The following is a 20392-nucleotide window of genomic DNA, read 5'->3' as shown; positions in this document are numbered from 1 at the left end:
CGCTCTAAATCCAATGAGTTGGATACCACATTATGTTAATTTGTACAAACACCAAGTGAAATCCAAGCAAGATCTTGGATTTCACCAATTAAGTTTAAACAAACACTTTAAACTTTAAATTGTGTAGCCAAATGCTATATTCTAACTGTTCATAGTTATTGTGAACAAATCGAACAACAACACGTGTTTTTTTTTTTTTAAACATTACATGCTTAAGGCAAGGACGAGAATAACGATATGAGGTATATTTACCATTCACACGAGTTTTAAGAACTAAAATGAACGTATTAAAAATACGTTAGAAATTAAGGTTTATGATAAATACTTACTGACTTACAACTGTTAAAACAATAAAAAAAGGAAAAGGAGAACTTACAACTGTGTAATTTTGCCTTCAAAACCCGAACAAAAATATGAAATAAACTCTTAATACAAGAAAGGGGTAATTGATTCTTAATAAATCAGATGGCCAACATGCAGTGAAGATAAGGGAAATACTATCTCATATCACCAAAAAGAGTATCGTTTGTTTCTGTTTTGTTTTTGAATTTCGTGCAAAGCTACACGAGGGCTATCTGCGCTAGCCGTCCCTAATTTAGTAATGTAAGACTAGAGGGAAGGCAGCTAGTCATCACCACCCACTCTTAGGTTACTCTTTTACCAACGAATAGTGGGATTGAGCGTAACATAATAACGCCTCCACGGCTGAATGGGCAAGCATGTTTGATGTGACGAGGATTCGAATCTGCAACCCTCAGATTACGAGTCGAACGCCTTAACTGACATTGGTCATGTCGGGCCACCAACAAAAGTAACTAATTTCATTAATAATTAAAACACAATGTTATTATTTCTCTAATATGACCAAAAAATAGACTTTCACCTTACTTTGTTTGCCATTAAAAGAAAATGAAAGCTAGTGATCTACTTGAGCGCTTCTTTGTGTCCAGTAGGGTACTACAAAAAAACAACATAATGTAGAAAAATTCAGTTTTTAAGTAAAGAGGTGGAGAACGTATAGTACATCCCTGTATTACAGTATTTTTTCAAAACATAATTATTTTTTCGTTAGTAAATTTTATTTGTGATAGTCTAGTGCCTGTACAAATTCTAAAATACACGTCCTTTAATATAGATATTATGTATTAGTGTATCTCATCGAAAACCTTATTTTATAATAGTTTTGAAGTTTAGAACAGCGGTATGTCTCCGGATTTACAACGCTAAAATCAGAGGTTCGATTCCCCTCGGTGGGCTGAGCAGATAGCCCTATGTGGCTTTTCTATAAGAAAAACACACACAAGTTTAGGAATGAAATCTTTTTTTTTTAAGTATAAGCTTCGCTAGATGGCAGTGAAGGTAGTATGGCGGAAGTTAAGGAAAGTAGGGTTAATCAGGTAATGGCTTGAAGTTTATCGTAGCTTTGCCTAATCTTGGACAAGTTTGGTGACAGAAATTTCAGTGAAGAACGGAACCATCAGATATGTGGTGGATTAAAATAATACGAATACAGTCCATTTAAGTTTTATTAATACTAATTCATAAAATATTTATCATGGTTACGTATATGTAAAGGAAACAGGAGAAAAATGGAACACTTCATGGAGACAGGAACTGATTGTTGATTGACTGGGCAAAAAACAGTCGTATGGCAAATATATACAAATAAAATGTTTTGTTAGCATTATAGTGTATCTTATAAATTAAATGGAGTCGGTGAGACGAGATTGTAGCATAAACCACGAAATCTCATTATGTTATACTCCTAGCTCCAATAAATTTAAAGCACACGGAAGACATGCATAAGGTATTTCAGGGCATTAAACTTACCTCAAGTAATAATAAGATATCGCAAAATTTTGAAACATACGTTATTTTAACTCACAAATAAACTTAATGCTAGATATTGCAAGTATGTAAATATTCTTTGTAATGTTCCAAATTTGATGAACATGACTGGATTTTTATTTCTAAAGTTCATGTATAGCAATGTATCTAAAGCATTACAAATTTGTCATTGTCCAAATAGAGTTAATGGATAAAAATGTATAACTTTCATCTTTGGAACTGAATTATTCCAACTTCAAATGAAGTTTGTTCCTTTAGTGTAATTGAACTACATCAGAAATTCCAATAAATTGTTGAAATCATGTGATGAACTCTTCAGTATTTTTTTTTTTTTTATTATTATTTATGTTAAAATGGAAGGGCTATGAGTGATGACTCCTGTGAATATATCCTCCTCATCAGGAATATCCATGAGGAAACTGATTTTTCTCCCAGGTCAATTATTCAGTTTTCATTTCTTTTAGTTTTTATCATGTTATGTTTTATGGCATTGTAGCCATCTTGCATTACTTATATTTATGTATAATTATTTATATACAAATAGTTATAATAAATTGTATGGGATTGAGGAGCATTGCCTCAGTGCTCTTCAGGCTACGTTGGTGATGGATGCTCATAATAAACGTAAAGCAGTACTACCCATCAGAAACCAGATTTTGAAGAGCTATCTGACATAGTTGGTTTATCTTTGATATATATGCTACTTTTCAGTTATCCAGAGCATTTTAAAGTAAAAAAAACTGCGTTTCCTCAACTGAGATTTTGTATTTTCCTTCATCATCATTTTTCTTCAGTAGTCCTAGCATCAACCTACCTCCAGCAATAACTATCATTTTATTGTCATTCAGTAGTGGAAAAGTCTTCACAATCCTTTACTACCTATTATATTATTTTTTCATAATTTATAATGTTTTAGAATACACTCTATAATCTGGTAACCCATATGTACCATCTTGTGAAAAAAAGTAAATAAATATGTGTGTGTAAAAAATAAGTCACTATATAATAAAGCTGTGTGGGGCTGGCTACTGATGTTTTAATGAAGCAGGGTAGTTGGAAGTGTACATATCACTTAATCTGTCCCAAGTTTATATTACTGGCTTCCTCACTGGAAAACAACAAATAGAACCAGAATTTCTAATTGTTAAATGCTACTCTATTATAAAATAATTGTAAAAGTAGTAATCTAAAGTTAAATTAAGGAGAGGTGTAATGATGAGAACTGAGGTTCTATTCAAACACAAAACTCTCAAAGTGGGAAAGCCAGTAATGTAGAGGTTTTATTATCTGTGTAAAGTTATGATATAGGCTGCCATGTGATCATTAATTGGATCAAGGAATATGTCCATTTCTATCCCTATCTTGTTTGGTTCCTTTTTTTAAGCTCAGTAACCAGTCCCACATAGTTTTCTTATTTAGCAATAAATGGTTTTCTTAGTACTTGATTGTTCATTTAATAATGATAGTTATAATATAGCTGTACAGTATTGCTGTGGATATACTATTTAGTATTAAAAAGATAGAGATGAGTGACTTTATATTTAAAATATGAGTAACATCCTGTTGAAGTAAAGGATATCAGTTGTATATTAAGTGGATGTTTAGTAGAATCTCTTAATGCCATATGAGAGAAACCTTTTAACTTGAATTTGTTACAAATCACCAAATTAAAGTAATGAAAATGGAAATGATAAAGAAATTTGTCATTGATATAAATATTTTATGTATTAATAAGGACATAATTGTACAAGATATTAATTTCAAGCATATAGATAATAAATTTCAAAGTCAGTCATAAGTGAGACATTGGATTTACACAAGTATTGATTATAAATTAAGTATGAGATAGGTTAGAGTTTCAATGTATAGTCCACATTTGTCATATTGTGTTCACACTTGGGCTCTTAACTTGGGAAGGGCATTGAATAATTAGAAAAGGTTCAGAAGAGGGCAACTAGAATGGTGTCTAAGATGAAGGGGCTGTTATACAAAGAGAGGTTAAGATTTCTGGAATTGTTTTCTCTTGAAAAAATAAAGAGTTAAAGGGGATGTGATAAAAGTTTTTAAGATTATTAAGGGCATTCACAGTGTTGATGCATTCTCTGTTCTGTTTTTGTTTTGTACTTAATGGTGAAAATATTAGGAACAACAAACATAAGTACAAGTATGGCAGGTTGGAAGTTATGTTTGGCTAGGACAGTTTTAGTTTTCTAATGGGATGGTTGGCCTTTGGATTGAGTTGTCTTCAGAAGTAACAGTAACAGTAACAGTAGATTTGAGGAACTTCAATGGAAGACTTGATAGATTTCTTTATTATTTTTATGTGCAATTTTTACTAGTTATCTGATAGAAACTAAAGATTGTACCTCGATTGAGGTTTTGTCTGCAGAATGCTAACTCTTCAGTATCACTGTAATCTGACATTTATATTCTTTTTTACTATAAAGTGCTATAATATTAAAACTATCTCTTAATAAGTTTGTAAAAATCAAGGTTTTTGAAACATTTCATTAGTCATGACTGATGAAATAAGCAGTTTATGGTTATGTAGATATTTTAATGTAAACTGTTAATAATTTGAGTGTTCTTAGAATATGATATTGTTTTTCAACACTATTATAAAATGTTTTGATCTTTCACCAGTTGGATGCTGCAGCGTTAGATGAACAGCTGCTTTCGATACTATATGGACGAGTAAATGAAGCTTTGAAATATTTTAAGGTAAGTAGACGTTGAGCCAAATGAATTAAATGCCTCACCTACAAACTAGTTAAACTGTTCTCACTTTACCCTAAATTCAGTATTTTTGTGGATGGATACAATACCAGTTTGATATTTACAGTTGTGATGATCTACACATAAACTGTGAAAATGAACATTTAAATTTATTTAAAGAACCACATCTGATGAGTCCATTGATTACATTTTTATTTTCAAGATTAGGTAACAAGCATCTTAAGTGTACCTTGTATTCATAATGTAAGTAATAGTGATTCATTTTATGTAACAAATCTTAAATGCAATGTTTTGGTGCTAAAAGGTTGTTGATAATTGTTTTTGCTTTTATAGGCTGGACTTTTTACCAGAATAAGACCAGAACTGCAAGCCTTGTTGAAGCTTGTGGTTTGGAAGGTAACTAATAACATTGTTTTCATTTTGACTTGAAGAAAACATTCAACTTTTTTGTTTTAACTTTTAATCAACATCCTGATTAACAATTGAATATTGTTTCCATTACCACATTAGTTAGTGATTATTATACTGATGTGTGGTTACTTATTGAACAAAAACATGATTCATGCATGTATCTTACAGCTGACTCTGTATTCCAATGGCTCCACTATTGGTCAAAACCTGTTAAATCTGGAATATAAACATGCTGACTCTGCCTGTTCTTTGTCACCTAGAAGAGCTGTTTTGTTTGCATTTCTCAATGTTGGACTACCATGGCTAAAAGAGAGACTTGAAGATTTAGTGAGACCATTTGCGACATCTGAACACATGAGCAAGGTTAATTGAGTTATAAAACAATAATACAAAAGTGTTAGTTTTCTACACATGTTTCAGTTTAATATGGTTAACAAAAAAAACAACTTGACTGTATTGCTCTTAAAAATAATGGAGTACAACTTTCACCAAAATTGATATTAGCTCATCAGCTCTGTTTTTATAAATCTCATAAATGAGTATTTTGTTTGTTGTTGTCAATACAGTGCTGTAAGGATGTTTAACTTATTGGTACTACCAAGCTTTAACTTTACTTATTTGGATATTTTTTTACCCCAGTAATTAATTATGTTAATAATCTTGATACGTACGTACTACTGATACTATATTAACAAGCTTGTTTGAGAACTTCTTGAGAGTATTGTCCTTTTGGCTAACCATCTTGAATATTTCTCAAGTCTGGATCCCACAACCAATTTAGAGCATAAACAGTTTAGGAAAATGTGTTTCAAAATCTGATTTGGTCCATGTGGAACATCCAAAAGTAATTCAAAGGTTAACTTAGTAATATGATACAGTGACAACTGTAAAAGAACTAGTCATAATGGGGTAACATACTGTAACTTGTTTGGGTAGATGTTTTTATCACTATACAACAGTAATTGGTTTTATTGTAGACAAACAATTTATTTCCAACTTTATAATTTAATAAAAAGTGATGTAATTTAAATTGAACTTAAATAATTTGTAAGTAATCACAAAGTTTTGTAGTTTAAAATTACTGTCGGGGAAGATTTAATAAGTTTACAACAGGTGAATAATAGCTGGATTTATTTTTGTAATTTTAAGTACCTTGCAGTTTGGAGAGTTGCTATAAAATTAATTAAACACTAAAACAGAACTTTGTATAAGTACATCAGGTAAGGAAGGATTAAAGTTATAAAAGTACAAGTAGCTCTTTTATAAAAACCAAACATTTGTTAAAAACAATTACAGTTATTCAGAGGGAAGTTTGTTTATTTGGTTTTTCCTATAAGACTTCCATAAGTTTTCCAAGTGTTTTGAATGCAGTTATTATGAATTGCATGTAGTATTTGCTGGTGTTTTTTTTTATTTTTTTTTGGCACCTTGAAAACTTTACATTTTGAGAGCAAGTTTAAAATACCAAAAGAGAACCAGTTTTAAACTATACAAGCTACAATAGTAGAACCAGTTTCAAACTGTACAAACTGCAATAATAAAACCAGTTTTAAACTGTACAAGGTACAATAACAGAACCAGTTTCAAATTGTACAAACTGCAATAATAAAACCAGTGTTTAAACTGTACAAACTACAATAACAGAACCAGTTTTAAACTGTACAAACTGCAATAACAGAACCAGTTTCAAACTGTACAAACTGCAATAATAAAACCAGTTTCAAATTGTAAAACCAGTGTTTAAACTGTACAAAGTACAATAACAGAACCAGTTTCAAACTGTACAAACTGCAATAACAGAACCAGTTTCAAACTGTACAAACTGCAATAATAAAACCAGTTTCAAACTGTACAAACTACAATAATACAACCAGTTTTAAACTGTACAAACTACAATAATACAAACAGTTTCAAACTGTACAAACTACAATAATACAACCAGTTTCAAACTGTACAAACTGCAATAATGGAACCAGTTTCAAACTGTACAAACTGCAATAATGGAACTAGTTTTAAACTGTACAAACTACAATAATGGAACTAGTTTTAAACTGTACAAACTACAATAATACAACCAGTTTCAAACTGTATAAACTACAATAATAGAACCAGTTTTAAACTATATAAACTACAATATCTCTCCTTCGGATGATATGTTTATGCTTGTGCTGGTTCTAGTGAAAGACAAAGTGAGGCGATTATTGAGTCACAAGACATGAAAAGTTCTGTTGAAGTAAATTCTATCATCAAATTAGATAATTTGACATTTATTACACAGGTGACCCTGATCAAATGTTTGGAACATGGGATCACATGGAGAGGATATTTTTTAGTTTTTTTCAAATTTGATAAAACATCATAGGTTTCAGCTAGGTTTTCTTGTTACAAGTGCTGTTAAAAATTGTTTATCAAAGCTGCAGGTATAATATTAATACTTAATTTTGGAGATAATTTGTCACAACTTAGGTTCGAAACGGAGTAGAATGGATAGAAACAACTATAAAAATTGGAAACATGGTCAACTTTCTGATCTTTCTTCAGCAAGGAAAGTACTGTTTGCTAAGCGAGCGTGTTCTTCGTATTCGTAACATGAGCTCCACTGTCCAACCCTTACGACAGGTAAATATTAATGTTTTCTTACAAAAACAACAAACTTCCTGAGATTCATGCAAGACACATGGTAATTCATTACTTTAGTGTATTTTTCTTTCAATCAGAATAATTATCTTTGGAAAGGTGGGACAACTGAGCACTTTCCATCTGTATAACAATATATAGATCTTATTTTTATGACTATATTTGGGATACAAAATTTTTTATATAACATGCTGTGATTAAGTATCATAGTAATTAAAGTTTATCTTTAACAGCCTATTACAGTTAAAAATTAAAGTCAGTTTATCTTTAACAGCCTATTAGAGTTCAAAACTAAAGTCAGTTTATCTTTAACAGCCTATTACAGTTAAAAACTAAAGTTGTTTTCAGCTTATCTCATTTGATTTAATCCTAACACAACTGTGTGGTTATCAGTGAATCAGTTCACTAACAAATGCAGTTTGGCTGTTGTTAGAAACATGCTGTTAGAAGTACTTTAATGGGATTTTTTAATAGTTTTCTTTTGAACAGTTTAAGTAGTTCATTTAGCAAAAAAAACCTCAAGGAGATCCATTTTGATTGTATGAATCCTAAACAGCTAATTAAAGAAGAATTTAATGAGTAACCTACCCTTACTGATTTTTTTAAATTTTCTTTATTTACATATAAAATTGATACTTTTGTGAACAGTTGATCAATTTTCCGTTTTAGGTGCAGAATGAATATATGAATCGTGAACTTTTATGGCATGGATTTGCTGTAAGTATTACTTTATATCCATGTTAGAGATGATTATTTGAAATTCCCAGAAAAGCTTGTTTTTTTCATGTTGTCTGTCAGCTATTAAAAATTATGAAATTAAACTTCATTGAAGCACCAAGTAATTATCATCACAATACTGAAGGAAGCTTGCTATTTGCAGGATAAATTAGTTATTTCATTCTGTGAGGAAAGTTCTATCAGTGTGACTTTGTTTGTAAACAAAACTTGTTTTTTTATGCTTGTAACTAATGTTTATAATTATGGTATATTGAAAGAAAAAAAATGTTTGCCATCTCTTTCTTTGTCAGTTGTTAAAAACAAGTGAGTCTTTGCATTAAATATATATCTTCAGAACAGTATCTTTGTTTCCTCAGGAATTCTTGACTTTTGTTTTGCCTCTCATCAATGTTCATCCCATAAAAAACATGTTGTGGCGACTTATATTTTCCTGGAAAGCAACTCCTACATCAGTGGAAGCTAGGACTTATGCAGATGCAACTCATTGTGCTGTTTGTGGGAAATGGCCTATTATACCTTATGATATTGGATGTAAACATGTTTATTGCTATTACTGTATATCTGTAAGTAGCTATATTACTGCTATTGGGTGGTTATGAAGATGTCTAGAGTGGTCATATCTTAAACTGTTCATCCTAAGAAAGCAAAACTTATTAATACCACATTAAGAATCACAAGTCCAGATATAATAGACCAGTTTATTTAATTACAATAGAGATTAACTGAATTTTTCAAATTTCTGTGATATTTTAACTAAAATAATAAAAATTACAAATTTTCATTCATTTACATCTGTTTTCTTTATGAACAGTATTGCACATGACTTATTTTGAATAACAGTTTTAAACAAAGAAAAGTTTCTGTTCTTTACTATCAAGTTTTCTTTTATTTGCAAAATACTTTAATTCTTCTACGGTCAGTTACCTTCATAGTCTTATTGTGTTATTATACACTTTACAAATTATATGTTTAGAGTAACGTTTTGGCTGAAGAACGGTTTAGGTGTCCATCTTGTGGAGTTAGGGCCAATGGAATAAACAGCTTACGACCAGTTAGTGTAATTTCAAACCCATTGCTGACTGGATGAAGGAAGAATTATAAGCAGTTGGTGACAGAAGACGAAAAGGTTACGTGTATATATATTTATATGTATTTGCTTCTTCCCCCCACCACCATAAATAGGAAACAAGGTGTAAGACTCAACAGAAACCAGTGTAAACAATTATTAATTAGAATGGTAATGTATATTTATTTGTTATGTGAATTTTTATCTGCTTTATGAGCAATGATGTAATAGTGTTGAGTGTCTTTGTATATTATGTATCACATCAAATAATAAACATAATTGTTTCATTTCATAATAAAAAGGATAAAGATACTTAACGGGAACAACAATTTTCTCTTATAACAAAAAGTGATTCAAGTAAATGTTTTGTATGGATTTCATCTTTAGTATCTAAAACAAAAACACAAAGAATTATATTAAATATATTGCAACATTGAGGATAATTTAATTAAGACTAAAACACTTAGAAAGTAGAGGACCGACATACATCAATATTGTACATATTAAAGAACGTGCAATTTAAAGTTAGACCATGTGTTATTGAAGGTCAGATAATGCTGTTTTGTGTGGAGGATTTCTTTGATCACTAATTCTAAATCGTTGTTTGTTGCACAATGGATGTTTAACTTTGATAAGATCTTGCTCTGTTTCTTCGTTGTGTTAATGTATAGAGAAAGCACAGAGTTTACTAAACTTTTTTTATGTTTTCAATATAGAAATTCACTTACGCTCATTGGCTTTAACTCGTGTTTGGAATTTGGTTTTGTGAGTATAGTAGGTGTTATAATCTCAACACATGTAGACATATACAACTGTGAGCAATGGGAAATTGGGAGAAGATGGTACAGTAAAATTTTGCACCAGATTTCCTGTCGAGATATATCATAGCTTATGAAGGTGATAAAACTTAACTGGGTAACTTTTTATTTGTTTTACAGAGGTCAAAATAATTTAATAACAGTTTAAAAAATTACTACCTGAAGTTTTGTTTTCTGTCTTGCAGATTGAAAAATAATTAATTTTGAAAGAAAAGGTTTACCAACAAGTACCCCTCGGTGTGGACAGCAAGTACCCCTCGGTGTGGACAGCAAGTACCCCTCGGTGTGGATTCCTGTACGTGATGAGGGGACCTCCCAGGGAAGGTTCCGTTCTTTCAAGTACCCCTCGGTGTGGATTCCTGTACGTGATGAGGGGACCTCCCAGGGAAGGTTCCGTTCTTTCAAGTACCCCTCGGTGTGGATTCCTGTACGTGATGAGGGGACCTCCCAGGGAAGGTTCCGTTCTTTCAAGTACCCCTCGGTGTGGATTCCTGTACGTGATGAGGGAGCCTCCCAGGGAAGGTTCCGTTCTTTCAAGTACCCCTCGGTGTGGATTCCTGTACGTGATGAGGGGACCTCCCAGGGAAGGTTCCGTTCTTTCAAGTACCCCTCGGTGTGGATTCCTGTGCGTGTGAGGGGGGACCTGGAGGTTCCGTTCTTTCAAGTACCCCTCGGTGTGGATTCCTGATGATGGGGGACCTCCCAGGGAAGGTTCCGTTCTTTCAAGTACCCCTCGGTGTGGATTCCTGTGCGTGATGAGGGGACCTGTTCTTTCAGTGATGATGAGGGGACCTCCCAGGGAAGGTTCCGTTCTTTCAAGTACCCCTCGGTGTGGATTCCTGTATGCGTGATGAGGGACCTCCCAGGGAAGGTTCCGTTCTTTCAAGTACCCCTCGGTGTGGATTCCTGCATGCGTGATGAGGGGACCTCCCAGGGAAGGTTCCGTTCTTTCAAGTACCCCTCGGTGTGGATTCCTGTACGTGATGAGGGAGCCTCCCAGGGAAGGTTCCGTTCTTTCAAGTACCCCGGTGTGGATTCCTGCATGGTGTGGATTCCTGTGCGTGATGAGGGAGCCTCCCAGGGAAGGTTCCGTTCTTTCAAGTACCCCTGGGGTGTGGATTCCTGTGCGTGATGAGGGAGCCTCCCAGGGAAGGTTCGTTCTTTCAAGTACCCCTCGGGTGTGGATTCCTGTGCGGATGAGGGAGCCTCCCAGGGAAGGTTCCGTTCTTTCAAGTACCCCTCGGTGTGGATTCCTGTACGTGATGAGGGAGCCTCCCAGGGAAGGTTCCGTTCTTTCAAGTACCCCTCGGTGTGGATTCCTGTACGTGATGAGGGAGCCTCCCAGGGAAGGTTCCGTTCTTTCAAGTACCCCTCGGTGTGGATTCCTGTACGTGATGAGGGAGCCTCCCAGGGAAGGTTCCGTTCTTTCAAGTACCCCTCGGTGTGGATTCCTGTACGTGATGAGGGAGCCTCCCAGGGAAGGTTCCGTTCTTTCAAGTACCCCTCGGTGTGTGGATTCCTGTACTGCGTGATGAGGGAGCCTCCCAGGGAAGGTTCCGTTCTTTCAAGTACCCCTACGTGTGTGGATTCCTGCACGTGATGAGGGAGCCTCCCAGGGAAGGTTCCGCCTCCCAGGGAAGGTTCCAGGGAAGGTTCCGTTCTTTCAGTTTACCTCCTCTGGGATCTAAACATCCACCCGCATGTTTGCTGTGCATGGTGACCCATGAAGGGGAGGAGAGGATCCTGGTGGTTGAGGGGTCCAAACCTAACACCACTTTGGCCTTAAATTCCTGTTGAATCGGCTGGTACACTTGGACCAGTGTCAATCAAGTACCAGTGTTGGATGTTCTCAACAGGTGTTGTGAACATTGTATCTGATGCTGGTATTAGTGCTCACGAAACCCTGGCGTTGCTGCAGTGTCCTTATTTGGCAATGTAGTGCATCCCATTGTAGGGCTCCATGCTGAGTGGGGTCAGTGGGCAGTGAAATATTCCTTTTTTATTATGGATTCTCGAAATAAAAATTTAAATAAAATAGCAATAAACAGTCCATAGGTAAATGACCACATCTTGTAGATTCTGAGCGGCAATCTTCAACATCTGTAACACCTGTTGTACCTCATTTTATTATACTACATTCTCTTTCAGACAAACCTTCAGGGCAAATGTCTCCATTTTTCATTCAGAAGAGACTAGAGGAACTTGCTGGCTCTCCAAAGTCACTAAAGAAGCTTCATTTTGGTGACATATTGGTGGAAACATCCACATCTCAACACTGTGAACTCCTCTTGCATTCAAAGACAAATGTCCTCATTCTGACATTTACATCATCACGTCCACCTGCCACCATCAAGGCAGGTTGTCTTAATTGCAGGGTATGGCTATACATTCCACACTCTCTCAGATGTTTCTGCCTGTTCACCTACACATAAATAAAAATGGCCACCTTGATACAATGGAACTGTCGAGGTTTACGTTCTAATCTGGATGACATTAAAAATACTGATTGCTTCCTACCATCCTGTATGTCTCTCCGTACAGGAAACATTTTTGAAAGCTGCCAATACAGTCACCTTTTGGCAGTTTTCTTTATACAGAAATGACAGGTTGTGTGATGGACGAGTGCATGGAGGAATGGCACTGTTGGTTGATCAGTATGTGCCCACCCTGTCTTTGCCACTTGACACGCCTTTGGAGGCTGTAGCCATCTGTGTTTCCTTGGGTCGAACCATCACTGTTTGTTCTCTCTACCTGTCATGTGGAGAGACATATGATCAATCAGACCTTGATGTTCTCATTGAATAACTGCCATTTCCTTTTTAATCCTGGGGGACTTTAATGGACATCATTTTCTCTGGGGAAGTGCTGATATTGATAGGAGGGGTTGCTCTGTAGAGCGTATGCTCTCTGATCACAACCTTTCTCTTTTCAATAGCGGTTCTTCAACTGATTTTCATGCACCAAGTCAGTCCTTTACTGCTATTGATCTCTCAATTTGCTCCCCTTCATTATTCTCCCATTTTCATGGAGGATTAACAATAATCCACTAGGCAGTGATCATTTTCCTATAATTGAGAGAGAGACTGGCCATTGTCGATGCCACCTGACCTGCATACCCCAGTGGAAGCTGGATCAAGCAAACTGGCCCTCTTTCACTGCTCTCACAGAACTCAATCCTGCCATCTTCTATAAACCACCAATAGATGACTGTGTGCCAGCACTAACTGACTGTATCATAAAAGCTCAATGTATTTCTAAAACCTTGACATGTTTTCCATGATATTTTCATCCTTGGTGTAATTCTGCCTGCCATATGGCATGGAAGGCTCAAAAACAAGCCTGGGATACTTTTCATAGGTATCCCACACTCTCTCACTGCATTGCTTTCCAGCAAGCCTGTGCACATGCTCAGTGGGTAAGACGTCAAAGCGAGAAGGAATCTTGGATTAAGTTCACAAACAGTATATCTTCTACCACTAGTTCCAAAGTAATATGGGACAAGATTCGAAAGGTCAGTGGGCAATATAATTTTATCCCCTCTCAATCTTGTTCTCTGATGGCCAAGAAGAAGCTGATACCCAGAACATCACCAATACTCTAGGTGAAAGCTTTTGCCACTTATCTAGCACTTCTGCCTTTTCCTCTACTTTCTTGGCCATCAAGACTCGGGCAGAGCGATCACATCTTTCCTTTCGAGCTGATTGCCTCTATGACTATAATCGTCCCTTTACCCTGATGAAACTCATACTGGCCCTTTATCGGTCTGGCAGTGCATTGGTTGGACCTGATGATGTACACTATGAAATGCTGTGCCATCTATCTTTTGCTTCTCTTGCTATTCTTCTGACCAGATCTGGCAGGAAAATGTTTTTCTGATGCCTGGCTACAGACTATTGTTCTATCTTTCTCTAAGCCTGGGAAGGATCCCAAGATTCCTTGAAACTACTGTCCAATTGCTTTGATGAGCTGTTTCTGTAAGACCTTAGAGATGATGGTTATTGCCTTTCTGGTTTGTTTCCTCGAATCAAACAACCTCCTCTCGTCCACCTTGTGTGGTATCCAACGACAGCACTCCACCAGGGACCACCTGATTCGACTTGAAACGTCAATCAGAGAATTCTTTCTCAAACGACATCTTGTATCAATATTCTTTGACATTGAGAAGACTTATGATACAGTATGAAGCTTTGGCATTTTTTGAGACCTCTATATATGTGGGTTACTTGGCCATTTATCCATTTTTATTAAAATTTTTTTAATGAACAGGAGATTCCAATTTTGAGTGGGTTTGACACTTTTTCATTCTTTTCTACATGAACTTGGAGTCCTTCAGGGCTGTGTTTTGAGTGTCATACTTTTCAGTGTAAAGATTAATGCCATCACTGAACATCATCTTATTGTTGCAAACGGGCTCTATGGTAACGACTTTCACATCTCATGTCAGTTGTCGAGCATAAGGCATATTGAGTGGAAGCTACAGACTGCGCTCAATCATTTATTGAAGTGGACCACAGCAAAGGGATTTAACTTCTCTCTCTCTAAAACCGTTTGCATGCACTTTTGCCACCAACGGGGTTTTATCCTGTTCCTGCAGTCCGTATCAGTGAATTTGTGTTGCCTGTGGTCCCTGAGACAAAGTTCTTGGGACTTATCTTTGACTGTAAGCTGACCTTTATACCACACATCAAGCAGCTATGGGTCAAATGTACAAGAGTACTGAACATCCTCCATGTCCTCTTTCACCACTTGGGGAGCAGATTGATGTTCTATGCTAAAGATATATCGTGCTCTTATTTGATCAAAACTTGACTATGGATCACTGGTCTATGGCTCTGCCAGACCATTGGCCTTAAAGATGCTGGACCCTATTCATCATCGAGAACTTTGGCTCTGCACTGGGGCTTTCCACACTTCACCAGTTCAGAGCTTATACATAAAGTCTCATGAAACTTCATTCCTTACCAAAGCATCGCACCTGGGGTTGTGTTTCCTTCCTAGGTGGGTCATACTTTTCAGAATAGATGATCTGCCATTGCTCCTTTTGGCCTTTGTATCCAAGTGCAGTTGGATGAATTGGGTCTGCCTTTTAATAACATTGCTGTATCCACTGGTCAGCCCATCTCACCATGGCTTTTGACAGTCCCCAAATGTAACCTATCTTTAAGTCATCTGAGAAAAGCAGACACTCCTGATTGGAAATACTGTTTGTTATTTGCTGAACATCTTTTGAACCATTCTATCCATTCCTATTTATACAGATGGTTCGAAATAAGTTGACTGTGTGGGCTCTGCCATGGTTTGTTATGGTTCAGTGGTTGCGCACAGAATCCCCTCTACAGCTTCTGTGTTCACTGCTGAACTATATGCCATTTCTCTTGCCCTGGATCACATAGAAGCTAAGCAGTACTCAAATTGCACTATTTATATTGACTCACTTAGTTATTTACTGGCTCTGGAATTGCTTCACGTTAGTTCACACCCTATTCTCTCCAATATTTAAAACTAATTGGCCCATTTCTCTTTGACATCTATTTCTATCCAGTTTTTATGGATACTGGGCCACTGCAGCTAAATCTATCTGCTCTGGCACTATCACCACTATGCCTGTTCCATACATGGACTGTGATCCTGTATTCAAGGCTCGGCTCTGTGCCAGCTGGCAGTCGACTTGTGCTGAGCAACATGAAAACAAGCTCTTCCAAATAAAACCCTGTATTGGACTTTGGCTGTCTTGCTTCCATAAGGATCAGGAAAAGGAAGTTGTTCTAACTGGACAACACATGGGTCACAGTTTTTTAACTCATCGTTTTCTCTTATCTTGGACTGGCACCAATGTATTGTCCGTGTAACACTCAGGTCACAGTAAGCCACATTTTACTGTCTTGCTGTCGTTATGACTCTCAATGACGGCACCATTTTAAACATGTTCTGTCCCAAGGTTTGTCCATAACGTTAGACAGTGTTATTGGTGATTGGGACCCTGTCCACCTTGGAAATGTTTTAAGTTTTTTGAAGGCCATTAATCTTTTTAATGCCATTTAAGTTTTTTAATATATACATTACACCTTTTTAATGTGGCTCCATTTTAAAAATCACAGTTCATTTAGTTCGATTTGAAATTAGAAACTAGTCGTAACATTAAATAACTTGAAACCAGGGTGGAAAGGCCAACTTCAGGTGACAAATGCTGCTGTTTGAACTACCCGTTAGTCATCCTGACGAGTTATAATTAAAATTTTGTAACAAATCTTTTAAAACTTTTATTACTTTTTGAAAATGACCATAACGTCAAATAACTCAGAACCAGGACCAGAAAGGCCAACTTCAGGTGACTAACTGTGGTTTTTGTACTTACCTGTTAGCTTTCCTGGCGAGCTAAGATAATTACGATTATGCTACAGGAAGTCCTTTACAACTTGTATTACTGTAGTTTTTCTCTTACTGCTGTAGACTAGATGTAAACTTTGGTTTTATGCTATTTATGTTGTCTTTTTAAACTTTGTTTTGTTTTATCTTAATTTCATTTTATGAATTTTACTAAATTCACTCTAATTTTAACTTTTTACTGGATGTTTTCCACAGCTAGCCTAGTTGCTTTGTGCCATAAAACACCAAATCAACCAACCAACCAGCAAGTAGTTGTATTAATTAGTTATTCAGTTGCAATACAGATCATGCATGACCTAATGATTAGTGTCCTCAGATGTGAATACGAGGGTTCATAGCTTTCGTCCTACTTTTGTAAAACAAAATGAATCTTCTTTACTTTGGGGCTGTGATATATAATGAAAGTGATTGTCATATCTCATTACATGATTAGTTGATAGTGGGTGGCTTTGACTGACAAGACTTTTTTTTTTTTTTTTCATTTGTCAGTTCAGAATTAAGGGCAGTAAGTGCAGATAGTCCTTGTGTAGTTGTGTGGAAATATCCAATACAGCCTTTTATCTCTGTTTCCTATGAATCCTTATTACACAATCAGTCTTCCCAATCCTATTTGGTTCCCCCACCCCAGTTGGTCTGCATCTCGGAGATTCCCACTGACCCACATACTGGCTTGAGTTTCTTGCATGACTTTTTGGCCATGGGTCTTCATTCTCCTTGTTATTGGGTTATCAGTTTTGCTTCCTCTGTTTTTACCATGTTTATGCATTTTTGTCTCAACTTTCCCTTAAAATGTATTTCCTTCTCCTCTTAGCCTATGGATGTTGAAGGTGTGATTTGTATGCCATTGACGTTTCATATACACTTTCCCATCCTACCTGTCTCTTCCTCCATCTGGATTGTGCCTTTCTTCCAAAGGCAGCTAGTTATCACCACCTACCGCCAACTCTTGGGCTGTTCTTTTACCAACGAATAGTGGGATTGACCGTTGCATTATAACGCCCCCACGGCTGAAAGGGCGAGCATGTTTGGTGCGACGGTAATTCGAACCTTAAAAATTTAATATATTTAAAAAATATATAGTTTGAAAAAAGACATCTGAAACAAGCTGTGGTTGCCACGTACCTGAGAGTTTAACACAATACTACCTTGCATATTTTTGTTTGTTTGTAAAACCTTGATCTTAGTAAAATTATTTGCATTTCTGGCCATATTAAAAAAAAAAAAGAAATATTTGGTTAAAATTGTTTTGAGTTATTCCCAGGGACAAATATCTATGCATGAAAGCCCAAATACATAAACAATAAATGTTAGTTATTTGTACTTACAAAAGGGTGAGGAATAGATTATACAAAACCAAAGTACAGAAATGATCGTTAATGAAGAAAACTGAAAAATATACTCCACGATTATTGCAGTTATTAAATATTACGTTGAAACAAGTTTGGTAATATTGGATAAAAATCATGCACTGATGAGCTGAGTGCTGTGTTTCAAGTTAATGAATCAATGCTCATCAGTTTAGTTAGAACACTGATGGAGAATTCTATTAACAAAATAGATTTGGAAAAGGACAAAGTGGAAAAGATTCCCCTTAGTGCGACGGGAATTCAAACCAGCAACCCTCAGATACGAGTCGAGCGCCCCCTAACCACATTATGCGGGGCCATTTTTAATTTACGAATTCTGGTATCCTTAGATTATGAGTGGGGTGCCTTAACCCCCTAGCCATGCCGGGCCTTTTCAGTTTATACCAAGTTACTATTTTAAGTTTGCATATATTAGTTACTGCAAAAGAAGCCTAGAAGAATTAATAAAATAGTTAAGAAATTGTTTTATCTACAACAAGACTTATACTCGTTGAAGTATAAGTTCTCGTGAACAGTTTGAGAACAGATGATTTATACATCTGTTGAGGATACTGCACAACATTGAGTAATACCCATATAATTCATCTTCAAGTGTTATATTCTTCATGTTGTAAGTGTTGCAGCGATTGTATATTTTGGTCTGTATGTATTGTGTAAAAATAATAATAAAATTCTGATTTAAGTCTGAATGTGCTCAGTTTGTACCCGATGTGTATATATATTTTGTCTGTTTTTAAGAATAAAGATTCACAATGAGCTATCTGTGCTGTAATAACGACGGGTATCAAAACCTTTTTTTTTCTGTATAGTATGCAAGCATGCTAGTTGTTTTATACTCCGTCCATTCTGACACAAAAAAAAAATCAAAATTTAGTACATGTAATTGTACGTAGTTTTGACATAAAACTTTGGTCAATGAAATTGGTAAGTTCCTTTCACTCAAGCTTCCTATTAAATTGGGTCATTTACCTGTGGTGTCATTGACTTGCGCTCTTTCATGGGGAAGATTTCCGTGGAATCAAATACAATGTCGAAGTGAACAACGATCTTATTTTTTGATGGAAATGACCAACAGTGACATGAGTAATTTACGCGCCAACTAACAGAATGTCATTATTACATGTTTGTTTTTAATTGTTTATTTATACGGTGAACTTAAATTTATTTAGGATTTGAAGAACATGCAGCATTGTCTTTATTTAATGTTAGTGATGATGAGCAGAATTTCCCCAACTCAGTGATAAGTTGTGAATGTAATGATAGATTTGTTTTTAATAATAGTAATAACTTGTAAGTCATTCTGCTGAATAATTGAGAAGAATAAATTAGCAGCATGAATACTACAAATTATGTATTGATATAGGTTCACTGAGGTATATAAAACACAATTCAAAATACTATGTTACAAGAAGCTCGGTATTATTCTTTTAATTTGCTTTTGTTCGGGGTTGCTCATCAGATACAGAATTCCCTAAAAGCAGTTTAACTGAACTGTCAAGTGGTAAATTGAATGATAGAACAGGCTTCAAACTAAGATTTAAAAATGGTGTTGTTATTTTATTTTAATAACACTGTTTTCTCATTTTTGAACAGTTCTTCTTAGAGATGTAGAGAGATTTACTTCTGCATGTGGCCAAGCGTGTTAAGGCGTGCGACTCGTAATCTGAGGGTCACGGGTTCGCATCTCCGTCGCCCCAAACATGCTCGCCATTTCAGCCGTGGGGCGTTATAATGTGACGATCAATCCCACTATTTGTTGGTAAAAGAGTATCCCAAGAGTTGGCGGTGGATGGTGGTAACTAGCTGCCTTCTCTCCAGTCTTACAATACTAAATTAATGACGGCTGGCACAGATAGCCCTCGAGTAGCTTTGTGCGAAATTCAAAAAACAAACTTCTGCATGTATAGTTCTGAAACCACTATTTGAAGAGTCATAAACACAGTTATTTTGTATCTCGGGACGTATGGTTTGAGTGTTAACACTTTTACTAATAAAGCAGAGAACAACGTTTCTACCTTTTTCGGTCATCTTCAGGTTAACAAGGAGAAAGTTTGAAAACGTTCTCTGCTTTATTAGTAAAAGTGTTAATACCCATACCATCCGTCCTGAGATACATTTTTACTTCAAGTAAGTTTCTCGTCATCAAGAAATACTTATTTTGTGTTTGAAAGATAAAAAAAATATATATTTTAGTTATTTTTCTTTGTGCAATCTATTTTTTGTCGAACTCAGTTAGGAAATTCAGATTAACTATTGCAGAATATTTTTGTGAATCCAACCCCGGATATTAGCGTTACAAATAAATGAACTTATCGCTAATTCACTCAAAGGTCTCTTAGAAGGAATAAGAACACATGAAAATAATACAACTGGTGTGCTTGCTT

General features: G+C 35.7%; 1 protein-coding gene across 3 annotated transcripts; it reads left to right on the top strand.

Moving 5' to 3' along the window:
- The first annotated feature begins 1300 nt into the window (after positions 1-1300).
- Positions 1301-18700, top strand: Pex2 (peroxisomal biogenesis factor 2). Of its 3 annotated transcripts, XR_013030115.1 has the most exons (12): positions 1301-1397; positions 4492-4569; positions 4918-4980; positions 5164-5358; positions 7462-7614; positions 8302-8349; positions 8727-8933; positions 9344-9607; positions 10440-10842; positions 11194-11259; positions 11473-11736; positions 11907-18700. XR_013030115.1 is itself a non-coding variant. In XM_076509108.1 (8 exons), the coding sequence occupies exons 1-8, from the start codon at positions 1365-1367 to the stop codon at positions 9455-9457; spliced, it is 891 nt and encodes a 296-aa protein (XP_076365223.1). In that variant the 5' UTR covers positions 1301-1364; the 3' UTR covers positions 9458-9737. The 3 variants fall into 3 exon arrangements, 2 of the variants coding, with proteins under 2 accessions (XP_076365223.1, XP_076365224.1); XM_076509108.1 differs by lacking the exons at positions 10440-10842; positions 11194-11259; positions 11473-11736; positions 11907-18700 and having other exon boundaries at positions 9344-9737; XM_076509109.1 differs by lacking the exons at positions 10440-10842; positions 11194-11259; positions 11473-11736; positions 11907-18700 and having other exon boundaries at positions 1354-1807; positions 9344-9737.
- The last annotated feature ends 1692 nt before the right edge of the window (positions 18701-20392 follow it).

This window comes from Tachypleus tridentatus, chromosome 6 (assembly GCF_004210375.1).
Source record: "Tachypleus tridentatus isolate NWPU-2018 chromosome 6, ASM421037v1, whole genome shotgun sequence".
In the NCBI taxonomy this organism is placed as follows: Eukaryota; Metazoa; Arthropoda; class Merostomata; order Xiphosura; family Limulidae; genus Tachypleus; species Tachypleus tridentatus.
The sequence above is the reverse complement of the archived record's forward strand: the minus strand, read 5'-3'. Positions and strand labels throughout refer to the sequence as shown.

Coding starts and splice junctions, on each gene's coding strand:
- Pex2 (XM_076509108.1), top strand. CDS start 1,365: ATGGCGGAAGTTAAGGAAAGTAGGGTTAATCAG. Junction 4,981..5,163: donor TGAAGCTTGTGGTTTGGAAG/GTAACTAATAAC, acceptor TGTATCTTACAG/CTGACTCTGTATTCCAATGG. Junction 7,615..8,301: donor CTGTCCAACCCTTACGACAG/GTAAATATTAAT, acceptor TTTCCGTTTTAG/GTGCAGAATGAATATATGAA.